Source organism: Leucoraja erinacea, chromosome 2 (assembly GCF_028641065.1).
Source record: "Leucoraja erinacea ecotype New England chromosome 2, Leri_hhj_1, whole genome shotgun sequence".
NCBI classification, from domain to species: domain Eukaryota; kingdom Metazoa; phylum Chordata; class Chondrichthyes; order Rajiformes; family Rajidae; genus Leucoraja; species Leucoraja erinaceus.
In genome coordinates, this window is record NC_073378.1 from 37832640 (window position 1) to 37855562 (window position 22923).

The following is a 22923-nucleotide window of genomic DNA, read 5'->3' on the forward strand; positions in this document are numbered from 1 at the left end:
ATTGTTATCCCACTTTTTAAGAAAGGCGGGGGAGAGAAAACAAGGAATTATAGACCAGTTAGCCTGACATTGGTGGTGGGGAAGATGCTGGAGTCAATTATAAAAGATGAAATAGCTGCACATTTGGATAGCAGTAACAGGATCGGTCCGAGTCAGCATGGATTTACGAAGGGGAAATGGAGAGCCAGTGGATGTAGTGTACCTGGAATTTCAGAAAGCATTTGATAAGGTCCCACATAGGAGATTAGTGGGCAAAATTAGGGCACATGTTATTGGGGGTAGAGTGCTGACATGGATAGAAAATTGGTTGGCAGACGGGAAACAAAGAGTATAGGGATTAAAGGGTCCCTTTCAGAATGGCAGGCAGTGACTAGTGGGGTACTGCAAGGGTCGGTGCTGGGACCGCATCTATTTACAATATACATCATTGGTTTGGATGAAGGGATTCAAAGTAACATTAGCAAATTTGCAGATGACACATAGCTGGGTGGCAGTGTAAACTGTGAGGATGATGCTATGAGAATGCAGGGTGACTTGGACAGGTTGGGGGAGTGGGCAGATGCATGGCAGATGAAGTTTAATGTGGATAAAAGTGAGGTTATCCACCTTGGTATCAAAAACAGGAAGGCAGATTAAGTTGAGAAAAGGGGAAGTAAAACGGGATCTGGGGGTCCTTGTTCATCAGTTTATGAAAGTAAACATGCAGGTACAGCAGGCAGTAAAGAAAGAAAGCAAATGGCATGTTGACCTTTATAACAAGTCGTCGAGTATAGGAGCAAAGAGAACCTTCTGCAGTTGTACAGGGCCCTAGTGAGACCACACCTGGAGTATTGTGTGCAGTTTTGGTCCCCTAATTTGAAGAAGGACATTCTTGCTATTGAGGGAGTGCAGCGTAGGTTTACAAGGTTAATTCCCGGGATGGCAGGACTGTCATATGCTGAGAGAATGGAGCAGCTGGGCTTGTACACTCTGGAGTTTAGGATGAGAGGGGATCTTATTGAAATATATAAGATTGTTAAGGGTTTGGACACGCTAGAGGCAGGAAACATGTTCCCGATGTTGGGGGAGTGCAGAACCAGGGGCCATAGTTTAAGAATAAGAGGTAAGCAATTTAGAATGGAGATGAGGAAACGCTTTTTCTCACAGAGAGTGGTGAGTGTGGAATTCTCTGCCTCAGAGGGCAGTGGATGCCGGTTCTCTGGATACTTTCAAGACAGAGCTAAATAGGGCCCTTAAATATGGCGGAGTCAGGGGATATGGGGAAAAGGCCGGAACGGGGTACTGATTGGGGATGATCAGCCATGATTACATTGAATGGCGGTGCTGGCTCAAAGGGCCGAATGGCCTACTCCTGCACTTATTGTCTATAATAATTATTTGATGAAATGGCAGAGCAGTGTCGAGCGGCTGAGTGGCCTGTTCATGCTCTTTATTCACATGCTTGTTTATATGTTGACCATTAAAACATTGGCCAATGTTGCTATGTACTGACAGCTGCACTATCAGAGCTAGCCTCTGCCAGTTGACACTAAACCAGGCCTCTATGTGGCCTCTGCATGTACATGATCCCATTGCAATTTTTTTAAATGAGCAGGGGAATTATCCTGGCCTATAATTATACCTGAACCAATATCACCAAAACAGATGTCTCAAAAATATCATAATCAAGGACGAGTCACACCCTTCCCACTTCCTCTTCTCCCCTCTCCCTTCAGGCAAAAGGTATAGCAGTGTGAAAACGCACACCACCAGTTTCAGGGACAGTTTTTTCCCAGCTGTTATCAGGCAACTAAATCTTCCTACCACAACCAGAGAGCAGGGCTGAACTACTATCTACCTCATTGGTGACCCTCGGACTATCCTTGATCGGACTTTGCTGGCTTTACTTTGCACTAAACGTTATTCCCTATCATGTGTCTATACACTGTAAATGGATCGATTGTAATCACGTATTGTCTTTCCGCTGACTGGTTACTGTACTTTTCACTGTACTTCGGTGCGTGACAATAAGCTAAACTGAAAAGGCTAAACTGAAAAACTAAACTAAACGGAAGAACGGTCTCGACCCAAAACGTCACCCAGGCCTTCTCTCCGGCGATGCTGCATTAGGAAAAGGGGAGATGCAACGAGACCTGGGTGTCATGGTACACCAGTCATTGAAAGTAGGCATGCAGGTGCAGCAGGCAGTAAAGAAAGCGAATGGTATGTTAGCTTTCATTGCAAAAGGATTTGAGTATAGGAGCAGCGAGGTTCTACTGCAGTTGTACAGGGTCTTGGTGAAACCACACCTGGAGTATTGCGTACAGTTTTGGCCTCCTAATCTGAGGAAAGACATTCTTGCCATAGAGGGAGTACAGAGAAGGTTCACCAGATTGATTGCTGGGATGTCAGGACTTTCGTATGAAGAAAGACTCGGCTTGTACGTGCTAGAATTTAGAAGATTGAGGGGGGATCTGAGATGAGAAAAACAGAGAGTGGTGATTCTGTGGAATTCTCTACCACGGAAGGTAGGCGAGGCTAGTTCATTGGCTATATTTAAGAGGGAGTTAGATGTGGCCCTTGTGGCTAAAGGGATCAGGGGGTATGGAGAGAAGGCAGGTACAGGATACTGAGTTGAATGATCATCCATGATCATATTGAATGGCGGTGCAGGCTCGAAGGGCCGAATGGCCTACTCCTGCACCTATTTTCTATGTTTCTATGTCCCACTGAGTTAAACCTCTCTATCAACCAAAAACATATATGGGGCTCGCTGGCTATAAGATCAGAAGATATGAGGAAATGAAACTCGATATATTGCAGAAAGCCTTGTCATACATTCATAACAAAACCGTTGTATTTCCAACAGAGAAACAGTTGTGATGTTATGCTACTGCTGTACAAGACATAAGCAATGGTGGAAGGCCACGTTTAGATTATTGCGTTCAGTTTTGGTCACCCGGTTTTGGGGAAGATGTTGTTAAGCTGGAAAAAGTGCAGAGAAGATTCACGAGGATGTCACCAGGATTTGAAAGCATATACGGAGAAGTTGAACAGGTTAGGATTTTATTCCTTGGAGTGCAGAAGGATGAGGAAAAGTCTTACAGAGGTGTGTAAGATCATGAGGGGAATAGAGGGGGTAAATGCACAGAGCCTTTTACCCAGAGAAGCAGAATCAAGAACCAGAGGACACACTGTAGGTTTAAGGTGAAGATGGAAAAATGTAATAGGGCAATACCTGAAGGGCAATATAGAATGAACTGCCAGAGGAGGTAGTTGGCAGGTAATATCACAACATTTAAAATATCTTTGGACTGGTACATGGATAGAAAAGGTCTAGAGGGATATTTGCATCTTGTTTAACTCTATGACTGTAGGGCTGTACATAGCAATTCTGTTGCTTTTCTGTGGCATGTAGCAGAATGTCCTTATGTCATAGGCGTAGATTCTTACAGCGTGGAAACACCGACCCAGCAACATCAGTCCCATCTGCCTGTGTTTGGCCCATATCCCTACAAATCTGTCCTATCCATGTACCTGACTAACTGTTTCTTAAACATTGGGATAGTCCCTGCCTCAACAACCTCCTCTGGCAGCTGGTTCCATAGACCCACCACCCCATTTGTGTGAAAAAGTTACCCCTCAGATTCCTGTTAAAACATCCCCCCTCACCTTGAACCTTTGTGAGAAAAGATAGATGGGGCATAGTGGTCGGCGTGGGCACGTTAGGCCAAAAGGCCCATTTTCCATGCTGTACATCTCTGCCTCTAAACTGATTCTACCATCGCTATATAACCTCCACAGAAGTGTCCTTCCACCATTGCTTATTAAGTTAAACATAGCCCTCCATTCCCTTCTGGTTCATATGTTTATCCATCTTTCCCTTGAATCCAGTTCTTCTCAGTCCTCAATTTAATGGCCTTCTGAGTAAGAATGTTATCCTAAATTCCTCAATGGATTTCGTTGGTTCTGGTCTTGCCATGACTAAAATCATAAAGGTTTTCTTGTCTCTTCCTCCATAATGTTATTTACCTCCCTCCTTCTGCTGGACAGCTTGATTGATCAGCTGGACGCAAGCACAACTGGCTAAATTGATTAAAAAGCAACCTGTTCCCGTCATACAGCTGACCAAGAGATATTGCGCTGGTAGAATGTCTGTGTAACCTAAACCAGGGCACTATTGGCATTCAGGCTATGTGAAGTGCAGGATTCGCAGACCTTGCTCATTTATAAAATCCACACATCAGCACAGCTCTTGAAAAAGAAACTCAGTGAAGTGTATACATTAGCCTCCCATCTTCACTTGCCTTTAAAACATTCAAAGATGCTGCCCGACACCACAGGTCTGCCTGGGCAAGTTGGGGCTGAAGGGCCTGTTTCCACACTGTATGACCACAAAATTCAACCAAAAATCATTGCTCGTTGAGGTTCAGTTACCTTTAGAGTTTAGATATACGGCATGGAAACAGGCCCTTTGGCCCGCCAAGTCCATGACTATCCCTGATTTACCCCCCTTCACACTAGTCATCTCACCGCACACTCGGGGCAATTTTACAGAGGTCAACTAACCTACAAATCCGCACGTCTTTGGGATGTGGGAGGAAACTGGAGCACCTGGAGGAAACCCGCGCGGTCACAGGGAGAACGTGCAAACTCAGTAACCACAGCACCAAGGTCAGGATCGAACCCAGGTCTCTGGTATTATGAGGCAGATCTACAGGCTTAAGAAGTGACGATTCTCAAAGGGTTAAAAGTCCCTTTGAGCGATATTGTTTTTATTTAGTGTCATACTGCATGGAACCAGGATCTCCAGCACAACCTGTTCACACCAACCAAGATGCTCTATCTAAGCTACTCCCATGGCCCATATCCCATTAAACCTTCCCTATCCGTGTATCTGTCTAAATGTTCTTTACGTGTTGTTATTGTACCCGCATAAACTACTTTCTCTGACAGCTCGTTCCATGTTATTCAGCGAGAGATTTGTTCTCAGGAGGTGAACATCTCTTTAGACTTTAGAGATACATCGCGGAAACAGGACCTTCGTCCCACTGAGTCCACGCTGACCAGGATTACCTTATACACCATCGTATACACTAAGGACAATTTACAATTTACAGAGCCAATTAACCTACAAACCTGTATGTCTTTGGAGTGAGGGAGAAAACCAGAGCACCCACAGAAAACCCATGTCGCCACAGAGAGAACATACAAACTCCGTACAGACAGCACCCGTAGTCAGGATCGGACCTGGCGCTTTAAGGCTTGACCTCGGCCTATTACTTTTCTCCAGTGACGCTGCTTCACCCATTGAGTTACTCCAGCATTTTATCTCTCTTTGGTTTAACCCGGCAACTGCAGTTCTTTCCTACACATTTTGACTGGATCGAGGATTGGCTTCAAGGAAGGAGCAGAGTGTTGTCTTGAAAGATCGTTTATCGGACTGGAGGCTTCAGGGATCGGTGCTGGGGCCCATTGCTGGTTATGATTTATATCAATGATTTGGATGAGAATGTACAAGTGATGATTTGTTCGTTTCCAGATGACACTAAAGGTGGTATTGTGGTCAGTGAAAATGGCTGAAGAATGGCTAATAGAGTTCGCCATTAGCCAAGGCCAATGGCTAAGGAATGGCTAAGGCCGCTTAATGCAGATAAGTGAGAGGCGTTGTATTCTGGGAAGTCAAACCAGGACAGGACCTCCACAGTGAATGGCAAGGATCTGGAGAGTGTTGTCAATCAGAGGATTCGAGGAGTACAGGTGCATAGTGCACTGAAAGTGGGTGGAAAATAAGACTTTTAATGTTTTGGCCTACACCAGTCAACGTATTGACTATACGTTGATACGTTGAGCTCTTGATTAGTGCGGGTGTCAGGGGTTAGGGGGAGACGGCAGGAGCATGGGGTTAGGAGGGAGAGATAGATCAGCCATAATTGAATGGTGGAGTAGACTTGATGGGCTGAATGGCCTAATTCTGCTCCTATTACTTATGACCTTAAAGGTTGTACAAGACGTTGATGATGCCACATTTGGGGTACTTAGTTCAGTTTTGGTCACCCTGCTATAGAAAGAATGTCATCAAGCTGGAAAGGGTGCAGAGAAGATTTACTCGGATGTTGCCAGGACTCAAGGGCCTGCGCTATTCGGAGAGGCCGGGCAGGCTAGGACTTTATTCTTTGGAGTATAGGAGGCTGTGGGGAGATCTTATGAAGGTGTATAAAATCACAAGGAGAATAGATAGGGTGAATGCACAGTCTTTTACCCAAGATAGAGGAATCATGAACCAGGGCATATAGGTTTATGGTGAGAGGAGCAATTTTTTCTGCTCAGGTGTGGTGGGTATATGGAACAAGCTGCCAAGGGTAATAGTTGAGGCAGGTACTATAACAGCATTTGGAAGACACTTAGACAGATACATGGATAGGAAAGGTTTTGAGCGATATGGGCCAAATGCAGGCAAATGAGACTAAAGGGCCTGTCCCATTTTCACGACCTAAATTACGACCTCTGCCGAGTTTGCCCTTGACACATACTCGCAGCATGGTCGTCACGAGGTCGTAGGAGGTCGTAGGTAGGTCGTAGGTAGATCATAGTAGGTCGTGATGCTAGCCGTGGGTACTCGTGGCATCAAGCCGGTCGGGCGTTTTTTCAACATGATGAAAAATGTCCACGAGTAAAAAGGTCGAGAATTAGGTTGTGAAAGTGGGACAGGCCCTTAACGCAGATGGGGCTTCTTGGTTGACATGGACAAGGTGGGCCAAAGGGCCCAACAGACGTTCCTTAACTGCATGACACTATAGTTAATGATCGTCTCGTTTGCTGCTTGGACCAGGGAAATGAAATCTGGGCTGTGATTTTGTGGCCAATTATATGTGATGGATGGTAGGATGATGGCTGCTGCAACTTTGACCTTTACTGAGCAGAAGTAATTGTAATACAATGTTCAGCACAGGAGGAAAAACTCAGGCCAATCCCCCCTGCCTCTGGGTCGACGGTCATTAAAACCAGCTATCAGTATTACTCCTCCCAGCTGAGCCTTTCACTCAGACTAGAGATCATACTTGGAAACTTCCTGATCTGTCGGCCAGATCTACTCCTCAGAGAAACTTAAGGGGCTGTCCCACTGCGGCGACCTAATCCGCGAGTTCTGGCGAGTTTGCCCTCGACTCATACTCTCAGCATGGTCGACACAAGGTCCCAGGAGGTCTTTGTAACTCTCCTTCATGCTCGAGAGTAGTCACCGCGTACTCGAGGCCTCAGCTAGGTCGCGGCGTATTTTTCAACATGTTGAAAAATGCCCGCGAGTAATAAAAGGTCGCCATGGAAAAAATCAATACTTTTTTTACACGTAGGTTTAGTCGAAGTAGGTCATAGTAGGTTGGCATATTAGTCGTAGGTAATCGAGGGTAGTCGAAAATAATCGAAGGTAGTCGTAGATAGTCTTCAACATAGTTGAAGGGAGGTCGAAGGAGATCGTCTTCACTCTCCAGTATTCGGTGTCCAGTTTTCCCGAAGCTAGTCAAAGCTGGTCTTCAACATAGTCGAAGGAGGTCGAAGGAGGTCTTCTACATAGTCGAAGGAGGTCTTCAACATGACATTTTTACAAACTCTCCTAAACTCTTCTAAACTCACCAATTAGGTCGCCGCAGTGGGACAGCCCCTTTACTCCTCCAGTGTAGTCACTCCCTCTTCTCCCCTCTTCCGTCAGGCAAGAGTTACAGAAGAATTAAAACGCATGCCTTCCAGATTCAGGGAGAGTTTCTTCCCAGCTGTTATCGGGCAACCGAACCATCCTATCCACAACTAGAGAGCCGTCCTGAAATACTGTCTATCTCATTGGAGACTCTCGGACTATCTTTAATCGGCCTTTACCTTGCACTAAACGTCATTCACTTAATGTATCCGTACACTGCGAGTGGCTCGATTGTAATCATGCATTGTCTTACCGCTGACTGGTTAGCACGCAACAAAATGCTTTTCACTGCACATCGGCACACATGACAATAAACTAAACTAAGATAAATGTAAGAGGGAGAATGGACAGGCTGAGAGAGATAAAGTCAGATGGAAAGAGGCAAGTGCAGAACACGAATACAATCACAAACCAACTAATAGCACATTTCAATTATATATAATAAGCGCATGAACAATATCATTGCATTTTTTTACGAGAGGGAAGAATATAAACTTTTGCAAACTGTCTGGAGATTGTATTGCACAATTATGAGCACCTACTGTGCAGGAACAAATGAGAACAAATTTCTACCTGGCTGAGACGTGTCAGTCTGCCCACGTTTGGCCCGCACACAGTAATCCCACCGCGTATTTGGGTTTTCCACAAATTTCCCAATGTCGAGGAAGAGCTCGCTGAAGGACATGTGGCTGGCCTGGTACACTGTGTAGTAGAGCAGAGCTGCTCTCCAGAGGAAGGGATCCTTGCGGAACAGCACACTGTGGATACTAGCGAGTCCTTCCTCAGTTGGGTTGATTGGTTTAAGCCCGTGTTTCCTGCGGCCATTCCAGTTATTCCAGGGTTGTAGGTTGTTGTTCAAACCCCGTATGTAATGGGTACCTGCAAAGAATTCAACATTAATTCCACTGTAGTTGCTGAAGGGGATATGTCCAATGGTTCAATGGTACTTTAAACGTCACATGTAAAGAGGTACAATGAACTTAATTTGTCCAATGGTTCAATGAACAAATTACTTTAAACGGCTCTGCTGCACATACTTGGCAGGGGGCAAAGAGGTACAATGAACATCCTGCTGGTTTTGCAATGCTTTTTCCCAGTATGGAGACAAATGTCATGCGACATTTTTGTATACAGTTCAGAATAAGCATCACTGTACATAAGCACTTGGATAAATCTTAGATAAACATCTCAGATACTGTACAAAGGTATAATAGTAGTATGTGTAGGAAGGAATTGCAGATGGAGTAACTCAGCGGGTGAGTTATCATCATCATCACCATCATCATCATCATCATCCTTTTATTGTCATCTTGCAAAGCAACAGTTGTACAGTGCAAAATGAGAAGACGTTTCCCAGGGAATACCGGAGCATCGCACATTAAAACTTAAACATTTCACGCATAAATAAAAACGATTAAAAAAAACAATCCAGTCCCTGATAAAAAACAGTACGAATAGTTTAAAAAAAGTGCAGGTAAAAAAAAATAAGTAAATAAATAAAGGAACATTAAAATACAAGTAAAAAACAATCATAAAATGTCCAGGGCAGCTGATTTAAGTGGCCTGAGCCATTTCAGACTGATGACAGGGGAGGGGGTGGGACAGAGATAGAATGTAGTCGGAGACAGTAAGACTAGTGGGAGAACTGGGAAGGGGAAGGGGATGGAGAGAGAAAGCAAGGGCTACTTGAAGTTAGAGAGGTCAATGTTCATACCGCTGGGGTGTAAACTACCCATGTGAAATATGAGGTGCTGTTCCTCCAGTTTGCACTGGGCCTCACTCTGACAATGGAGGAGGCCCAGGACAGAAAGGACAGATTGGGAATGGGAGCGGGAGATGAAGTGTTGAAATTGACACCTGGAACAGCGGATACAGTAGATGAGGTTGGAGGGGGTGCAAGTGAAAAGACTTCACCGGGAAAGACTGTTTGGGTCCTTGGATAGAGTCAAGGGGGGAGGTAAAAGGACAGGTGTTGCATCTCCTGCAGTTGCTGGGGAAAGTACCTGGGGAGGGGGTGGTTTGGGTGGGAAGGGGCGAGTTGACCAGGGAGTTGAGGAGGGAACGGTCTCTGCGGAAAGCAGAAAGGGATGGAGATGGGAAGATGTGGCCAGTAATGGGATCCCGTTGGAGGTGGCGAAAGTGTAGGAGGATTATATGCTGTAAGCGACGGCTGATGGGGTGGAAGGTGAGGACAAGGGGGACTCTGTCCTTGTTGCGAATGGGAGGAGGGGGAGTAAGAGTGGAGCTGTGGGATATCGAGGAGAGACGGAGGAATTGGGAGTAGGGGATAGAGTCTTTACAGGAAGCAGGGTGGGAAGAAGTGTAGTCAAGATAGCTATGGGAGTCAGTAGGTTTGTGGTAGATGTCGGTCAATAGTTTGTTTCCTGTGATGGAGACGGTGAGAACTAGAAAGGGTAGGGAGATGTCGGAGACGGTCCAAGTGAATTTAAGTGCAGGATGGAAATTAGTGGTGAAGTTGATGAAGTCAGTGAATTCTGCAAATGCTGGTTTAAATCGAAGATTGACACAAAATGCTGGAGTAATTCAGCGAGACAAGCAGTATCTCTGGAGAGAAGGAATGGGTGAGACGTTTTGGGTCGAGATTCTTCCTCCGAGTAGTAATAGTAATAATAACAAGTAGTACACTGAGATGGTATACAGAGTCGCCAGATTTGGTGCTATTTTGAAGTCCCAGTTGTTATAGGTGTGGAGTTTTTAACCTGGCCATGAAGACCCGTTGTCCTTATGGCATTGCGGGGTCAGCTTGCCCAAGTGTTGTCGTGGTGTCCTGCATCGCTGCTCCACTGCTTCATGCAGGCAGCATCCAGTCCACGTTTTATATCTGTCGGTGCGTCGACCAGACCAGCCGAGCCCCAGGCTACTGCAGGGCCTCCAGCGGCCCACTCCACAGTTGAGGCACTGCATTGCCTCCCGCAGCCAGTCTGCTTACCCAGGGCTGCCAACTCTCACGCTTTGAGCGTGAGAATCACGCATTTGGACAATTTATCACGCTCTCACGCCGATCACAAATTTCTCACACTCTGTCCAGGCCCTGGAGCAGCCTCAGTGCAAGTGTCCCGGGCCGTCAGAGGGAAAGGAGACAGGGGGGAGAGAGAGGGGGAGAGACATGCAAGGTGTCAGGCTGTCTGTCACAACATACAACCCGATAACCCATTATTTCCTTCCGTTAAATATTGGGAAGGCAGCACTATTGTCATTTGCCATCAACTATTATGTTTGTTTACCTCACTGACTATTTCTGCCCCCCCCCCCCCCCAATTCATTTGACACGTTGAATAGAAATGTCCCCAATCTCATTGTTTTATTAATTGAACACGTAGATGAACATCCTCAAGGAGTGTAATCACATGAAAACTGATTCAGATGCGATGTTTAAGAGCTTGTTCAAAGAGGGGGCATATTTTAAAGGAGTGACTGAGATACTTGCAGGGGCATGTGTAAGATTATTATTTGTCTTTAGTTTTAGCTTGAACCAGGACATCTGAAGATTCAAAGTAATTGTAATTGTAGTATAGTAAGTGTACGGATACTGACCCCAACCAACCACGTAATGAACATCATCCATTCTGGAGGTTTTACTTTTATGATGCCATTTAAACTTCACTTGGATTTCAATCACTTCAATGTAAAAGTAATTGGGAGTGGGGAGCAATGGAACAAAAATTTGCCCTCGGTACATATTAATTGTAAAATAATAATGTATGCATATTGGTAGGTGCAATCAAAACAAAGATCTATTTATCATTGTTGTGTTATGAATACCACAGAAAATATTATGTACTCTCAAGATCACATTTAATAGAATAATATTGCTTAAATATATAGTGATTGGACTTTGCATTTCGGAAAAGTCCCAGCTGATAGTAAGACAGCAAAATGCTGAAAATATTGGGGGTGAAAATGACTTCAGGACAGTATGTTAGGAAAATGAAAGAAATGGTAACAGAATACTTATACAGCTGAATGAGTATAATTTTATGGATGAGAAATTGTGTTCAACCAATTGATGACTTATTTGACAAAGTAACTAACATGTTAGATAACATGGAAGCCAATGGCTGTAGCAAATTTTGGTATCATTTGGTCTGTGAAGTGCCCCATAAAGGATTACCGCATTATATAAGCACCTGTGGACTTGAACGTAATAGGTTAAGTCAAGGGCGTCAGATATGGGGCTTTATGTGTGGGCCAGATATATTGTCAGTGCAAAGGGGCTAGGAGCAAAGCCAAGTGTGCATCCAGAGTCATGGTCTGGAATAGTACTAGGTGTGCAGTCAAAGCTGGGACCAGGGGAGTGTTCAGCACTGGGTACCTAAGCAGGTCAGCAGCTATGATCAGGGTAGAATAGGGGGCCAGGTGTAAGGCTGGACTCAGGGTCAGGAATGAGAGAAGGTATGCAACTGGATACAGGGTCAGGAGTAGTGCAGTGAGACCCAGGTTGGTCAACATGGGCCAAGTGTTTGACAATAATCTGATTTCCATACATAAATATACTAAGGTCATTCACATGCTGCACGTGTTGATCAGAACCTGGGCTCTACTGTGGAATGTAATTTAGTCTAACCTTATTCCTAGCTTATGTAATTTAAAGCATATATATTGCATTCAAGTGTGAGTTAAAAGACTCGCTACTGTATGCACCATATTGCACAATTTCAAGCTGAAAAATGCAAAACCTCCGTACCAATGGGAGGAGGGACACCCTCCTCTCACACCCTCCCCCCCCCCCCCCCGCCCCCCCTCGGGCTTGGTCTCTCGCTCTCGCAATTTCTCACTCCCAGACCAAGAAGGCTCATCAGCGTCTCTTCTTCCAGAGGAGACTGAAGAAGGTCCATCTGTCTCCTCAGATCCTGGTGAACTTCTACCGCTGCACCATCGAGAGCATCCTTACCAACTGCATCACAGTATGGTATGGCAACTGCTCTATCTCCGACCGGAAGGCATTGCAGAGGGTGGTGAAAATTGCCCAACGCATCACCGGTTCCACGCTCCCCTCCATTGAGTCTGTCCAAAGCGAGCGCTGTCTGCGGAGGGCGCTCAGCATCGCCAAGGACTGCTCTCACCCCAACCATGGACTGTTTACCCTCCTACCATCCGGGAGGCGCTACAGGTCTCTCCGTTGCTGAACCAGCAGGTCGAGGAACAGCTTCTTTCCGGTGGCTGTCACTCTACTCAACAACGTACCTCGGTGACTGCCAATCACCACCCCCCCCGGACACTTATTATTATTTATTCAAATCGTTTGCTATGTCGCTTTTCAATGGAGATGCTAAATGCATTTCGTTGTCTCTGTACTGTACACTGACAATGACAATTAAAATTGAATCTGAATCTGAATCTGAACTCTCACCCAATGTTGGCAGCCCTGGCTTACCAGCTGTAGAGTTGCTGCCTTACAGCGCCGTGGATCCGGGTTCAATGCTAACTATGGGTGCTGTCTGTACGGAGATTGTACGTTCTGCCCGTGATCTGCGTGGGTTTTCTCCGAGATCTCCGGTTTCCTCCCACACTCCAAAGACATGCAGGTTTGTAGGTTAATTGGTTTGGTATGAATGTAAAGTTGTCCCTAGTGTGTGTAGGGTCGTGTTAAGTATGCGGGGATCGCTGATCGGCGCGCACTCGGTGGGATGAAGGGCCTGTTTCCACGCTGTATCTCTAAACTAAACTATATGCAGCTTCCTCTGCAGAAAAGGCTGCTGAAGAGGCGAGGTTCAGCTGTCTGAGGCAGTGGATCATGGTGGAATCTTTTTGAGATGGGATTCAAGGCAAGGGTGGATGCAAGCCCACTTTCACTTTCAATCCTCCTTTTACCTCCTTATCTGACACCCACCTCGGGATATTTCACCCACCCTTGGACTCAACTGACCAGCATCAGTCTACCTTCCTTCAAATATCAAGCGTATATGTGCCAATATTTTTAACTCTTGACGTTTTACACAACTGTTGTAGATCTTATTTCTGCTTACTTCTGTGGAATTCTCTGCCATAGAAAGCAGTGGAGGCCAATTCACTGGATGTTTTCGAGAGAGAGGGGGGAGAGTGAGGTGGGAGGGAGAGAGAGAGGGGAGAGAAAGAGGGGGGGAGAGGGGGGGGGGGGAGGGGGGGGAGAGAGAGAGGGGGAGAGAGAGGGGAGAGAGAGAGAGAGGGAGAGAGAGAGAGAGGGAGAGAGAGAGGGAAGGGGAGGGGGAGAGAGAAAGAGGGGGAGGAGGGAGAGAGAGGAGAGAGAGGGAGAGGAGAGGGAGAGAGAGAGAGAGAGAGAGAGAGAAGAGAGAGAGAGAGAGAGAGAGAGAGAGAGAGAGAGAGAGAGAGAGAGAGAGAGAGAGAGAGAGAGAGAGAGAGAGAGAGAGAGAGAGAGAGAGAGAGAGAGAGAGAGAGAGAGAGAGAGAGAGAGAGAGAGAGAGAGAGAGAGAGAGAGAGAAGAGAGAGAGAGAGAGAGAGGAGGGGGGGTTGAGAGAGGAGAGAGAGCGGAAGAGGGGGGGGATAGAAGGGGATTGAGAGGCAGGGCTGCCAACTCTCATGCATTGAGCGTGAGAATCATGCATTTCGCCAAATTCTCACGCTGATCACAAATTTCTCACGCTCTGTCGTGAGAAATTCTGTGATCAAAGAAAATGTCAAAACTCATATCAACTGCATGGGCCGCGGGTGTTAGAAGCAAAAGCAGCTGCGGGGACAGTTGCGGGGAGAATTTCAAGCTGAAAGATGCAAAAGCTCCGTACTAAATGGAGGGGAGACTGCCCTTCCCTTCCACACCCTCCCCCACACCTCGGTCGATATGCTCCCAAGGGCTTGGTCTCTCGCAATTTCTCACTCCCAACTCTCACCCAATGTTGGCAGCCCTGGCTTACCAGTCAAGTAAGTGCACGGTGGCACAGCTGTAGAGTTGCTGCCTTACAGCGCCGTGGATCCGGATTCAATGCTAACTACGAGTTAGATTTAGCTCTTTGGGCTAATGGAATCAAGGGATATGGGGAGAAGGCAGGAACAGGGTACTGATTCTGGATGATCAGCCATGATCATATTGAATGGCGGTGCAGGCTCGAAGGCCCAAATGGCCTACTCCTGCACCTATTGTCTATGTTTCTACATTTCTATTTACTCACACTGGTAAAAAAGTCAGCCAGGACTTCAACACAGCCCAAAACATCTGCCCTGAATTTGTATTGCTTGTAAAATGTGTCTGGTCTCATCCATTTGTCCTTCTCCTGTGGAGAAGTTTTTACCTGGAAGCGGGAGTGAGGTTAAAAACAACAAGAAACCAGGGCTGCCAACTCTCACGCTTTGAGCGTGAGACTCACGCCCTCAAGCAAACTCTCACGCCCTCACGCTCATCAGACATTTCTCACGCTCAGTGGTGAGAAATTTTGTGATCAACGAAACTTTCAAAACTCGGATAAACTGCATGGTCCGCGGGTGTTGGAGAGCCGGGGCTGCAGGAGGGATGGGAGCAGAACCAGCGGCCAGAACAGGTGCGGGAAGCCGGGACGGACGAGTGTTTGCCGGGCCCGCGTGTCACTCGCTGCAGCTCTGGCCATGGAGCACTCCGGACAGTGCAAGTGTCCCGGGCGTCGGAAGCGCCGCTGCCGCTGCCGCGAGAGTCTCTGTGCCGAATGGACAGACTCTCAAAGGGAGGTGGAGAGAGAGAGAGGGGAAGGAGACAGGAAGACAGTGTGGAGAGAGAGGGGACAAGAGAGAGGGGGAAGAGTAAGGTGGGGGGGGAAAGAGGGGAGGAGAGAGGGGGGAAAGAGAGGGGAGGAGAGAGAGAAGAGAGGGAAGGGGAGAGAGTGAGAGGGGGAGACAGGGAGAGAGAGAGGGGGAGAGAGGAGAGAGAGGGGGAAAGAGAGGGGGAGGGAAGAGAGGGAGAGGGAGAGAGAGAGAGAGGAGAGAGAGGGGGGAGAGAGGGAGAGAGAGGGGGAGAGAGAGAGGGAGGTTGAGAGGAGAGAGAGCAGAAGAGAGGGGGGAGAGAGAGAGAGTCTCTGTGTCGAATTTGCCCAGGTGACCGGCATGGATCAGGCTGCGGCTCGGTGCATCCTGGAGGACAACCAGTGGCTGCTGGAAGTAAGTACCAAGCATTGGGTAGAAACGGTGGAAGGTAGTGGACTTCAAATGGGGGTGGTTGGAGAAAGCATCCTGCTTGCCTGCTAGATTTTCACTTACTGTAACTGCAGGAAAAATGTTCCCGATGTTGGGGGCGTTCAGAACCATGGGTCACAGTTTAAGAATAAAGGGGGGGGGGGCAGTTAGGACTGAGATGAGAACAAACTTTCTTCACGCAGAGAGTTGTGAATCTGTGGAATTCTCTGCCACAGAAGGCAGTGCAGGCCAATTCACTGGATGTTTTCAAGAGAGAGTTACATTTAGTTCTTGGGGCTAACGACATCAAGAGATATGGGGGGAAAAAACAGGAAAGAGGTACTGATTTTTGATGAATAGCCATAATCATATTGAATGGCAGTGTTGGCTCGAAGGGCCGAATGGACTATTCCTGCACCTATTTTCTATGTTTCTATGCTTGAGTATATGGCAATAAAACTCGATCACTTGATTTTGAAGCATTCATGCATGGTGGAGGTATAATGTAGTCATAGAGTGATACAGTGTGAAAACAGGCCCTTCGGCGCAACTTGCCCACACCCGCCAACATGTCCCAGCTACGCTACCTGCTTTTGGTCCATACCTCCAAACCTGTCCTATCCATGTATCAGTCTAACTTTTTCTTAAATGTTGGGATGGTCCCTGCCTCAACTACCTCCTCTGGCAGCTTGTTCCATACACCCTTTGTGTGGATAAAGTTACCCCTTAAAAAGATACCTCTTAAAAATCCTTCATACAAAAAACATTGAAATCATACTTCTACAGTGCACTAAAACATGATTTTAATACATCAAATTTCAAAAAGTTCCTACCCTTCTTCCACACCCTCTCCCCACTCAGTTGCTCCACTCCCTCACCGGGTACCCCCAAGGCCAGTGATCAGTGATCGCACAGGCTCCACCCTTTCAAAAACGCTCCAATCCAATTTAAAGCATATATATTACATTCAAGTGTAAGTTATAAGACTCGCTACAGTATGCACCTTATTGCACAATTTCAAGCTGAAAAATGCACCCAATGTTGGCAGCCCTGAGAAACTTACATGGTACCTACCACTTCAGTTTCGGTTTCGATTATTATTGTCATGTGTACCGAGGTACAGTGAAAAGGTTTTGCAGCGTGCAAAGTAATATTAAAATTATAATAATCTCAGTAATATTCTGACAACACTCGTGCAGAAGAAATCATTTTGAAATGCAGTTTGCCCTCAAAAAGCAGTGCATTTTATTGACTAGTTTTTCTTTATTTGTTGGGCTTGGTTGAAGACAAATTTATCTTCCCATTTTTCTGCAATTACTGACAAAGGCCTCAGTGAACAGGTACACGGGTTTTGATTTAACGCCCAATTCAAAGGATAGTTTAAAGGAGATGTGCGGGACAAGTTTTTTTTTTAATGTTACACAGAGGGTGGAGGGTGCCTGGAACATGCTGCCGGGGGTTGTGGTTGAAACATTTACGTTAGTGGTATTCAAATGACTTTAAGACAGGCATATGGATATGCAGGGAATGGAAATAGATGGATTATGTATAGCAAGATAAACAATGGTCTTGGCATCATGTTCGGCACAAACATTGTGGGCCAGAGGGCCTGTTCTTGAGCTGTACTGTTTTATGTTCTACACATTACATCTTTTTTTTCCCCAATTACTTATCAGTTAATGCAAACTGTGACAAGGGTTAGAGGGGAATATATTTAAGGATTTTGTTTTAGTTTTGGAACTTTCATGGACTGCCACTTTGTTTAGTTCAGTTTTAGTCTAGTTTAGCGATACAGCGCAGAAACAGGCCTTACGGCCCACCGAGTCCGCACGTTAACACCATTCTTGTTTGTATGACTGCAGAAACCAAATTTCGTTTGAACCTCAATGAGGTTCAAATGACAACAAATAAATTGTATCATTGTAACATTCTACACACACGAAGGACAATTTACACTTAGACTAAGCCAATTAACCTACAAACCTGTACGTTTTTAGGTTGTGAGAGGAATCCCGGGTCTCCGGCGCTGCAACCCGTAATGCCGCTTTATTGTTGGATCAAATGTTCTGGTTAGTACCCAATATATATTTGTTGTCCGAGTTTAATACAGATTCCTTTCCCCGCGACCCCCGCCCACCCATCAAATTGCAGCCGCTAATCATGGAAGATGGTTCTTGTACCTATCTCATGTCTCAGCATTCCCTCCAGCCAGTGTTCACGGGCGGTAGAAACGTTGATGGTCAGCGTTGGACGTCCATTCACTATCGTCATAGACGCACGAGAAAGCAAATCATCTGTTAAGTGGACGGCAATCTGTAAAATTTTACAAGGACGTGCAATTTAGAAGGCTTTTCAAAAAATAAAATATTGACAACCTGAAATAACTAAGCAGAAAATATACTAAGTAGATATAAGGGACTGCAGATGCTGAGATTCCCATATAGAACACAAAGTGCTGAAGTAACACAGTGGGTCAGGCAGAATCTCAGGAGGACAGCGCCAGGGACCCAGGTTCGATTCTGACTATGGATGCTGTCTGTGCAGAGTTTATACGTTCTCCCTGTCACTGCTTGGATTTCCTCCAGCTGCTCTGATTTTCTCCCACATTCCAAAGACGTGCGGGTTTGTAGGTTAATTACCTTCTGTAAATTGACCCTGGTGTGTAGAATAGAAGCAGCATACGGGTAATTGTGGACACGGTGGGCCAATGGGCTCATTTCCACACTGTATTTCTATAACTAAAACATATTTCACATGACACACATGACACTAATAGTGTGGACGCAGTGTGCCCAAACGTCCAGTGGCCTTTTAATAGATGGAGATTCTATTCAGATACAAACATTTGCAGTAGGTTCTGAAATCTTCAAAGTGCCTTCAAGAAATCATTAGCAATGTTGAATCACATTTGAAAGTAATAATTTAGTTTGTTTTAGAGATACAGTGCGGAAACAGACCCTTCGACCCACCGAGTCCGCGCCAACCAGCGATATCTGCACACTTAAGGGCCTGTCCCACCTGGGTGTCATTTGCATGTCACGCAGGTGAATCCCAAAATCCTGGGGGGCCACGTGCGACCGCGCGTCACTGCCTACGTCACCACGCACCATGCGCGCGTAATGCACGCCATGCGCGCATCGTGCGTCGTGACGTGTAAACGATGTTGCATAAATGACGTCCAAGTGGGACAGGCCTTTAACACTATCCTATACACACTATGGCCAACTTTAAAAAAAATAATTATACCAACCAATGAACCTACAAACCTGTACATCTTTGGAGTGTGGGAGGAAACCAGAGCTCCCGGAGAAAACACGCAGGTCATGGGGAGAGCGTACAAATTTGGTGCAGACAGCACCCGTAGTCAGGATCGAACCCGGGTCTCTGGTGTCGTAAGGCAGTAACTACCATTGTGACACAGTGCCGCCCCTAAATACGAGGTACGGGACTTTCTACTTTGGCTTACATCACCAAGGCAATTCTCTTTCTCCATGTACTTCTTCACGTAGAACCAAATGCGACTCTTGGTGAGCAGGTTCCCGCCAGTTGCTTGCTCAAACTTCTCATAGCTGCCGTATTTCTGAAGGGCCATTTTCATTATCTTGATAGCCTGCCAGAGAACGAAAAATATTGAAGCACATTATAAGAGGCATTATAGATTTTTCCAAATAATCTCTTATCAACTACTTCTGAAGAAAGATACAAGTCAATGTGCTTATTGTTGAGATGAAAGTAAAACATGAAAAACTTAGCTGCAATCAGTATGATTCTAGATATTTTTTGTATTGATTAAAAAAAAAAATATATATATATATATATATAACAATGGAGGTAAAAATTGAACCAAAGAAAATATGATTCTAAGAAAACGGATGCCTAAAAGCAACCTGGAATAGGGGTCATTAGCTTCAAGGAGAAGTTGGACAGACTTGTATTGTTTTCGCTAGACACTGGAGGTTGAGGGAAAACCTATTAAAAGCACATACAACTATGAGAGACATAGACAAGTGTAGACAGTTTGACTCACCTCCACCTCCGGTGAGTCAATTTATTTATCTGTCTATTTATTTATTCTCACACACACGATGGTGGGTGCCTGGAACAATAGACAATAGACAATATGTGCAGGAGTAGGCCATTCGGCCCTTCTAGCCAGCACTGCCATTCAATATGATCATGGCTGATCATCCACAATCATGCTGCCAGGGGTGAGGAAGATATGATAGTGGCGTTTAAGAGGCTTTTTAGAAAGGTACTTGGCAATGCAGGGAATGAAGGGATATGGATTGTGTGCAGGCAGATGTTATTAGTTTTATCTTCATATGGAATGATTAGTAAAAGATGCTTTGTTTTTCTCTAGCAAAGATAAATAGCTCCTGATCTTAAAACAAAAAGCTGCTCATAGAAAAAGAATTGGCTTCCTCTTGCTCCTCAGGATATGTTCAATGCTGGAAACAGAAATTCATGGAAATTGAGTTGGAGCGATGAGTCTTCAGAAAGGGATACAGTTGACTGTAATTGCCTGCTGATACCAATCATCATGTTTGGCAAAGACATTGTGGGCAGAAGGGCCTGTTCCTGTGCTGCATTATTATTCAATGTTCTAACTAACCCATAACATAATAGAGTTCTCAACACAGGGTTAAACTAAAGTGCAACAAATCATAACCTTAAAGCAGCTAAGCTGCAGGATGCTCTATATTCTCTCCCAATATGTGGAAAATATTAAAGTATTTATCAAGCAGTGAGTCATCCACTAATTATGTGTTCCTTTTTAAGTCTCATCCATCACATCCTGGGAGGCGTTCATAGTGAGAAGGATTTAAAAAGAACGAGGAATTTGCATTTTGGACTAAATTAATTTATAAAAACGCCCATATCACATGCAGTTAAGGTCAAATATCAAACATGGCCTATGTGTTTCCCATTGCAACCTTCATAGTGCAAATTCCCAATCTTATTTTAGTGCAGTAGCACTGCGGTAATCTGAGCTAATGAACTCTAAGTCCAGTCTGCATCTAATCATGACCATGAACACATTCACTTCTCAAGATTCAAGATTCAAGAAAGTTTATTGCCATGTCAACAAGTTGATAGGAATGTGTCTTGGTTCGCTCTCAGACAGATACAGTACAGTACAATACAACCACCACATACACCACAATAAATAATACAGACAATACCGTACGAAGGACAATATATACAGGAAGGACAGTACCCAGCAGCGTCATACTAAGCGTAAGTGTAAGTGCAAAAGAAAGTGCAAAGTGATTCTACATGATGCGATACCAAAGACTGTCGGAATTCACACACAATGCAACCTCCTGCTTATAAGAGAACCCTTCAAACCATTGTACTCTTTAAAATAAAAAGTTGTGAAACAATTGATCACTAGATTCCAGTGAACAGGATAAATAAGATTTTGTCTAAGTTTGAAAAGCATTTAGGCAGGTACATGGATAGGGCAGGTTTAGAGGGATTTGGGCCAAATGCAGGCAGATGGAACTAGTGGAGATGGGTCAGTGTGGGCAAGTTGGGCTGAGGGGCTGTTTCCATGCTATAAGACTCTATGAGCTGTTGTAATAAATAGTGACACTGAAGTCTCTAATTTGAAGTTTCTAAATTCAATGTAACAATTAGAGTCAGACAACAACAAAAAGGCACATAAGCCCAACCCACCCATGTTCAACGTGTTGCCTAACCAAACTAATCCCATTTGCCTGCGCAGACTCATATCCCTCCAAACCTTTCCTATCCATTATAACATACTCCTGGTCAGCCTGACAAGTGAGCTAATGAATGGTTAATGGCATTTAATGCAAATAAGTGCAAGGTGTTGTATTTGGGGATTCTAAACCAGGGCAGAACCTTCACAGTGAATGGCAGGGATCTGGGGAGTGCTGTAGTCAAGTCAAGTTTATTCGTCACATACACATACGAGATGTGCAGTGAAATGAAAAGTGGCAAGAGCAGCAGGATCGAGAGTGCAGGTGCGTAGCTCCTTGAAAGTAGCATCACGGATGAATACGATGGTCAAGAAGTCTGTAGGTATATTGGCCTTCATCAATTAGGGTATTGAGTTTACAGGTTGGGACTCCATGTTACAGTTGTAAGATGTTGATGCGAACACACTGAGTATTGTGTTCAGTTTGGTCATCCTGCTACAGGAAGAATGTCATTAGGCTGGAGAGAGTGCAGAGAAGATTTACCAGGACAGTGCCAGGACTTGAACAGCTGAGCTATAGAGAGAGCTCTAAGCAGGTTATGACTTAATTCCTTGGAGCGTAAGAGGCGGAGGGGTGATCTTATAGAGGAGTATAAAATCAAGAGATGAATAGAAAGAGTGAATGTTACCCATTTCGGGTCAGGACTCTTCTTCAGACAAGCAATTAATGTAGCAGTGCTGTCACAGCCCACATCTTAAACATAAATAAAAATAAATTCAAAGGCGCTTTAAGGGGATGTGGATTGATGAACCAAGATCAATGTAACCTTGAGATACAACCATAGGGTTCTCGCATATTAATCAGTAATGTGAGGAGGAGATAATGGAGTCTAGAGCAAAACACAAAGTGCTGGAGAAACTCAGCAGGTCAGGCAGCAACTGGGGAGAGAATGAGCAGGTGCCGTTTCGGGTCAAGACCCTTCTTCAGAAATAGAAACATAGAAAAATAGGTGCAGGAATAGGCCATTTGGTCCTTTGAGCCATCACTGCCATTCAATATGATCAGTTCCCCTTTCCTGCTTTTTCCCCATATCCCTTGATTCCTTTAGCCCTAAGAGCTAAATCTAATTCTCTCTTGAAAACGTCCAGTGAATTGGCCTCCACTGCCTTCTGTGGCAGAGAATTCCACAGATTCACTACTATCTGGGTGAAAACGTTTTTCCTCATCTCAGTCCTAAACGGCCTACCCCTTATTCATAAGTAAAATCTATCCTTATTCTTAAGTGAAATCGATCCTTTTCATGGATTTCTGGATTTTGAATAAAAATAAATAAATGGTGCTTCCCTGGCAGTGGAATCAACATATTGCATGTTGTTTCCATCTCTGGAAGCTCGCGATTTGCTCTCTGCAGCAGTGATTCACGACCTTTCACAAACTATTTCACATGCTGTATTTTGTCTGTTGGGGCCTGTACTCCAGGGTCGACAGGCA

The 22923-nt window shown here is 45.2% G+C and overlaps 1 protein-coding gene across 1 annotated transcript in view; it reads right to left on the bottom strand.

Moving 5' to 3' along the window:
• Positions 1-22923, bottom strand: part of matcap2 (microtubule associated tyrosine carboxypeptidase 2) — a 58842-nt gene that overhangs the window by 9372 nt on the left and 26547 nt on the right. Inside the window, exons 5-7 of the mRNA XM_055655025.1 lie at positions 19233-19376; positions 17947-18079; positions 8246-8551 (exon numbers count right to left, since the gene is read on the bottom strand). Coding sequence (XP_055511000.1) covers positions 8246-8551; positions 17947-18079; positions 19233-19376 — 583 coding nt within the window. The remainder of the gene's footprint in view (positions 1-8245; positions 8552-17946; positions 18080-19232; positions 19377-22923) is intronic.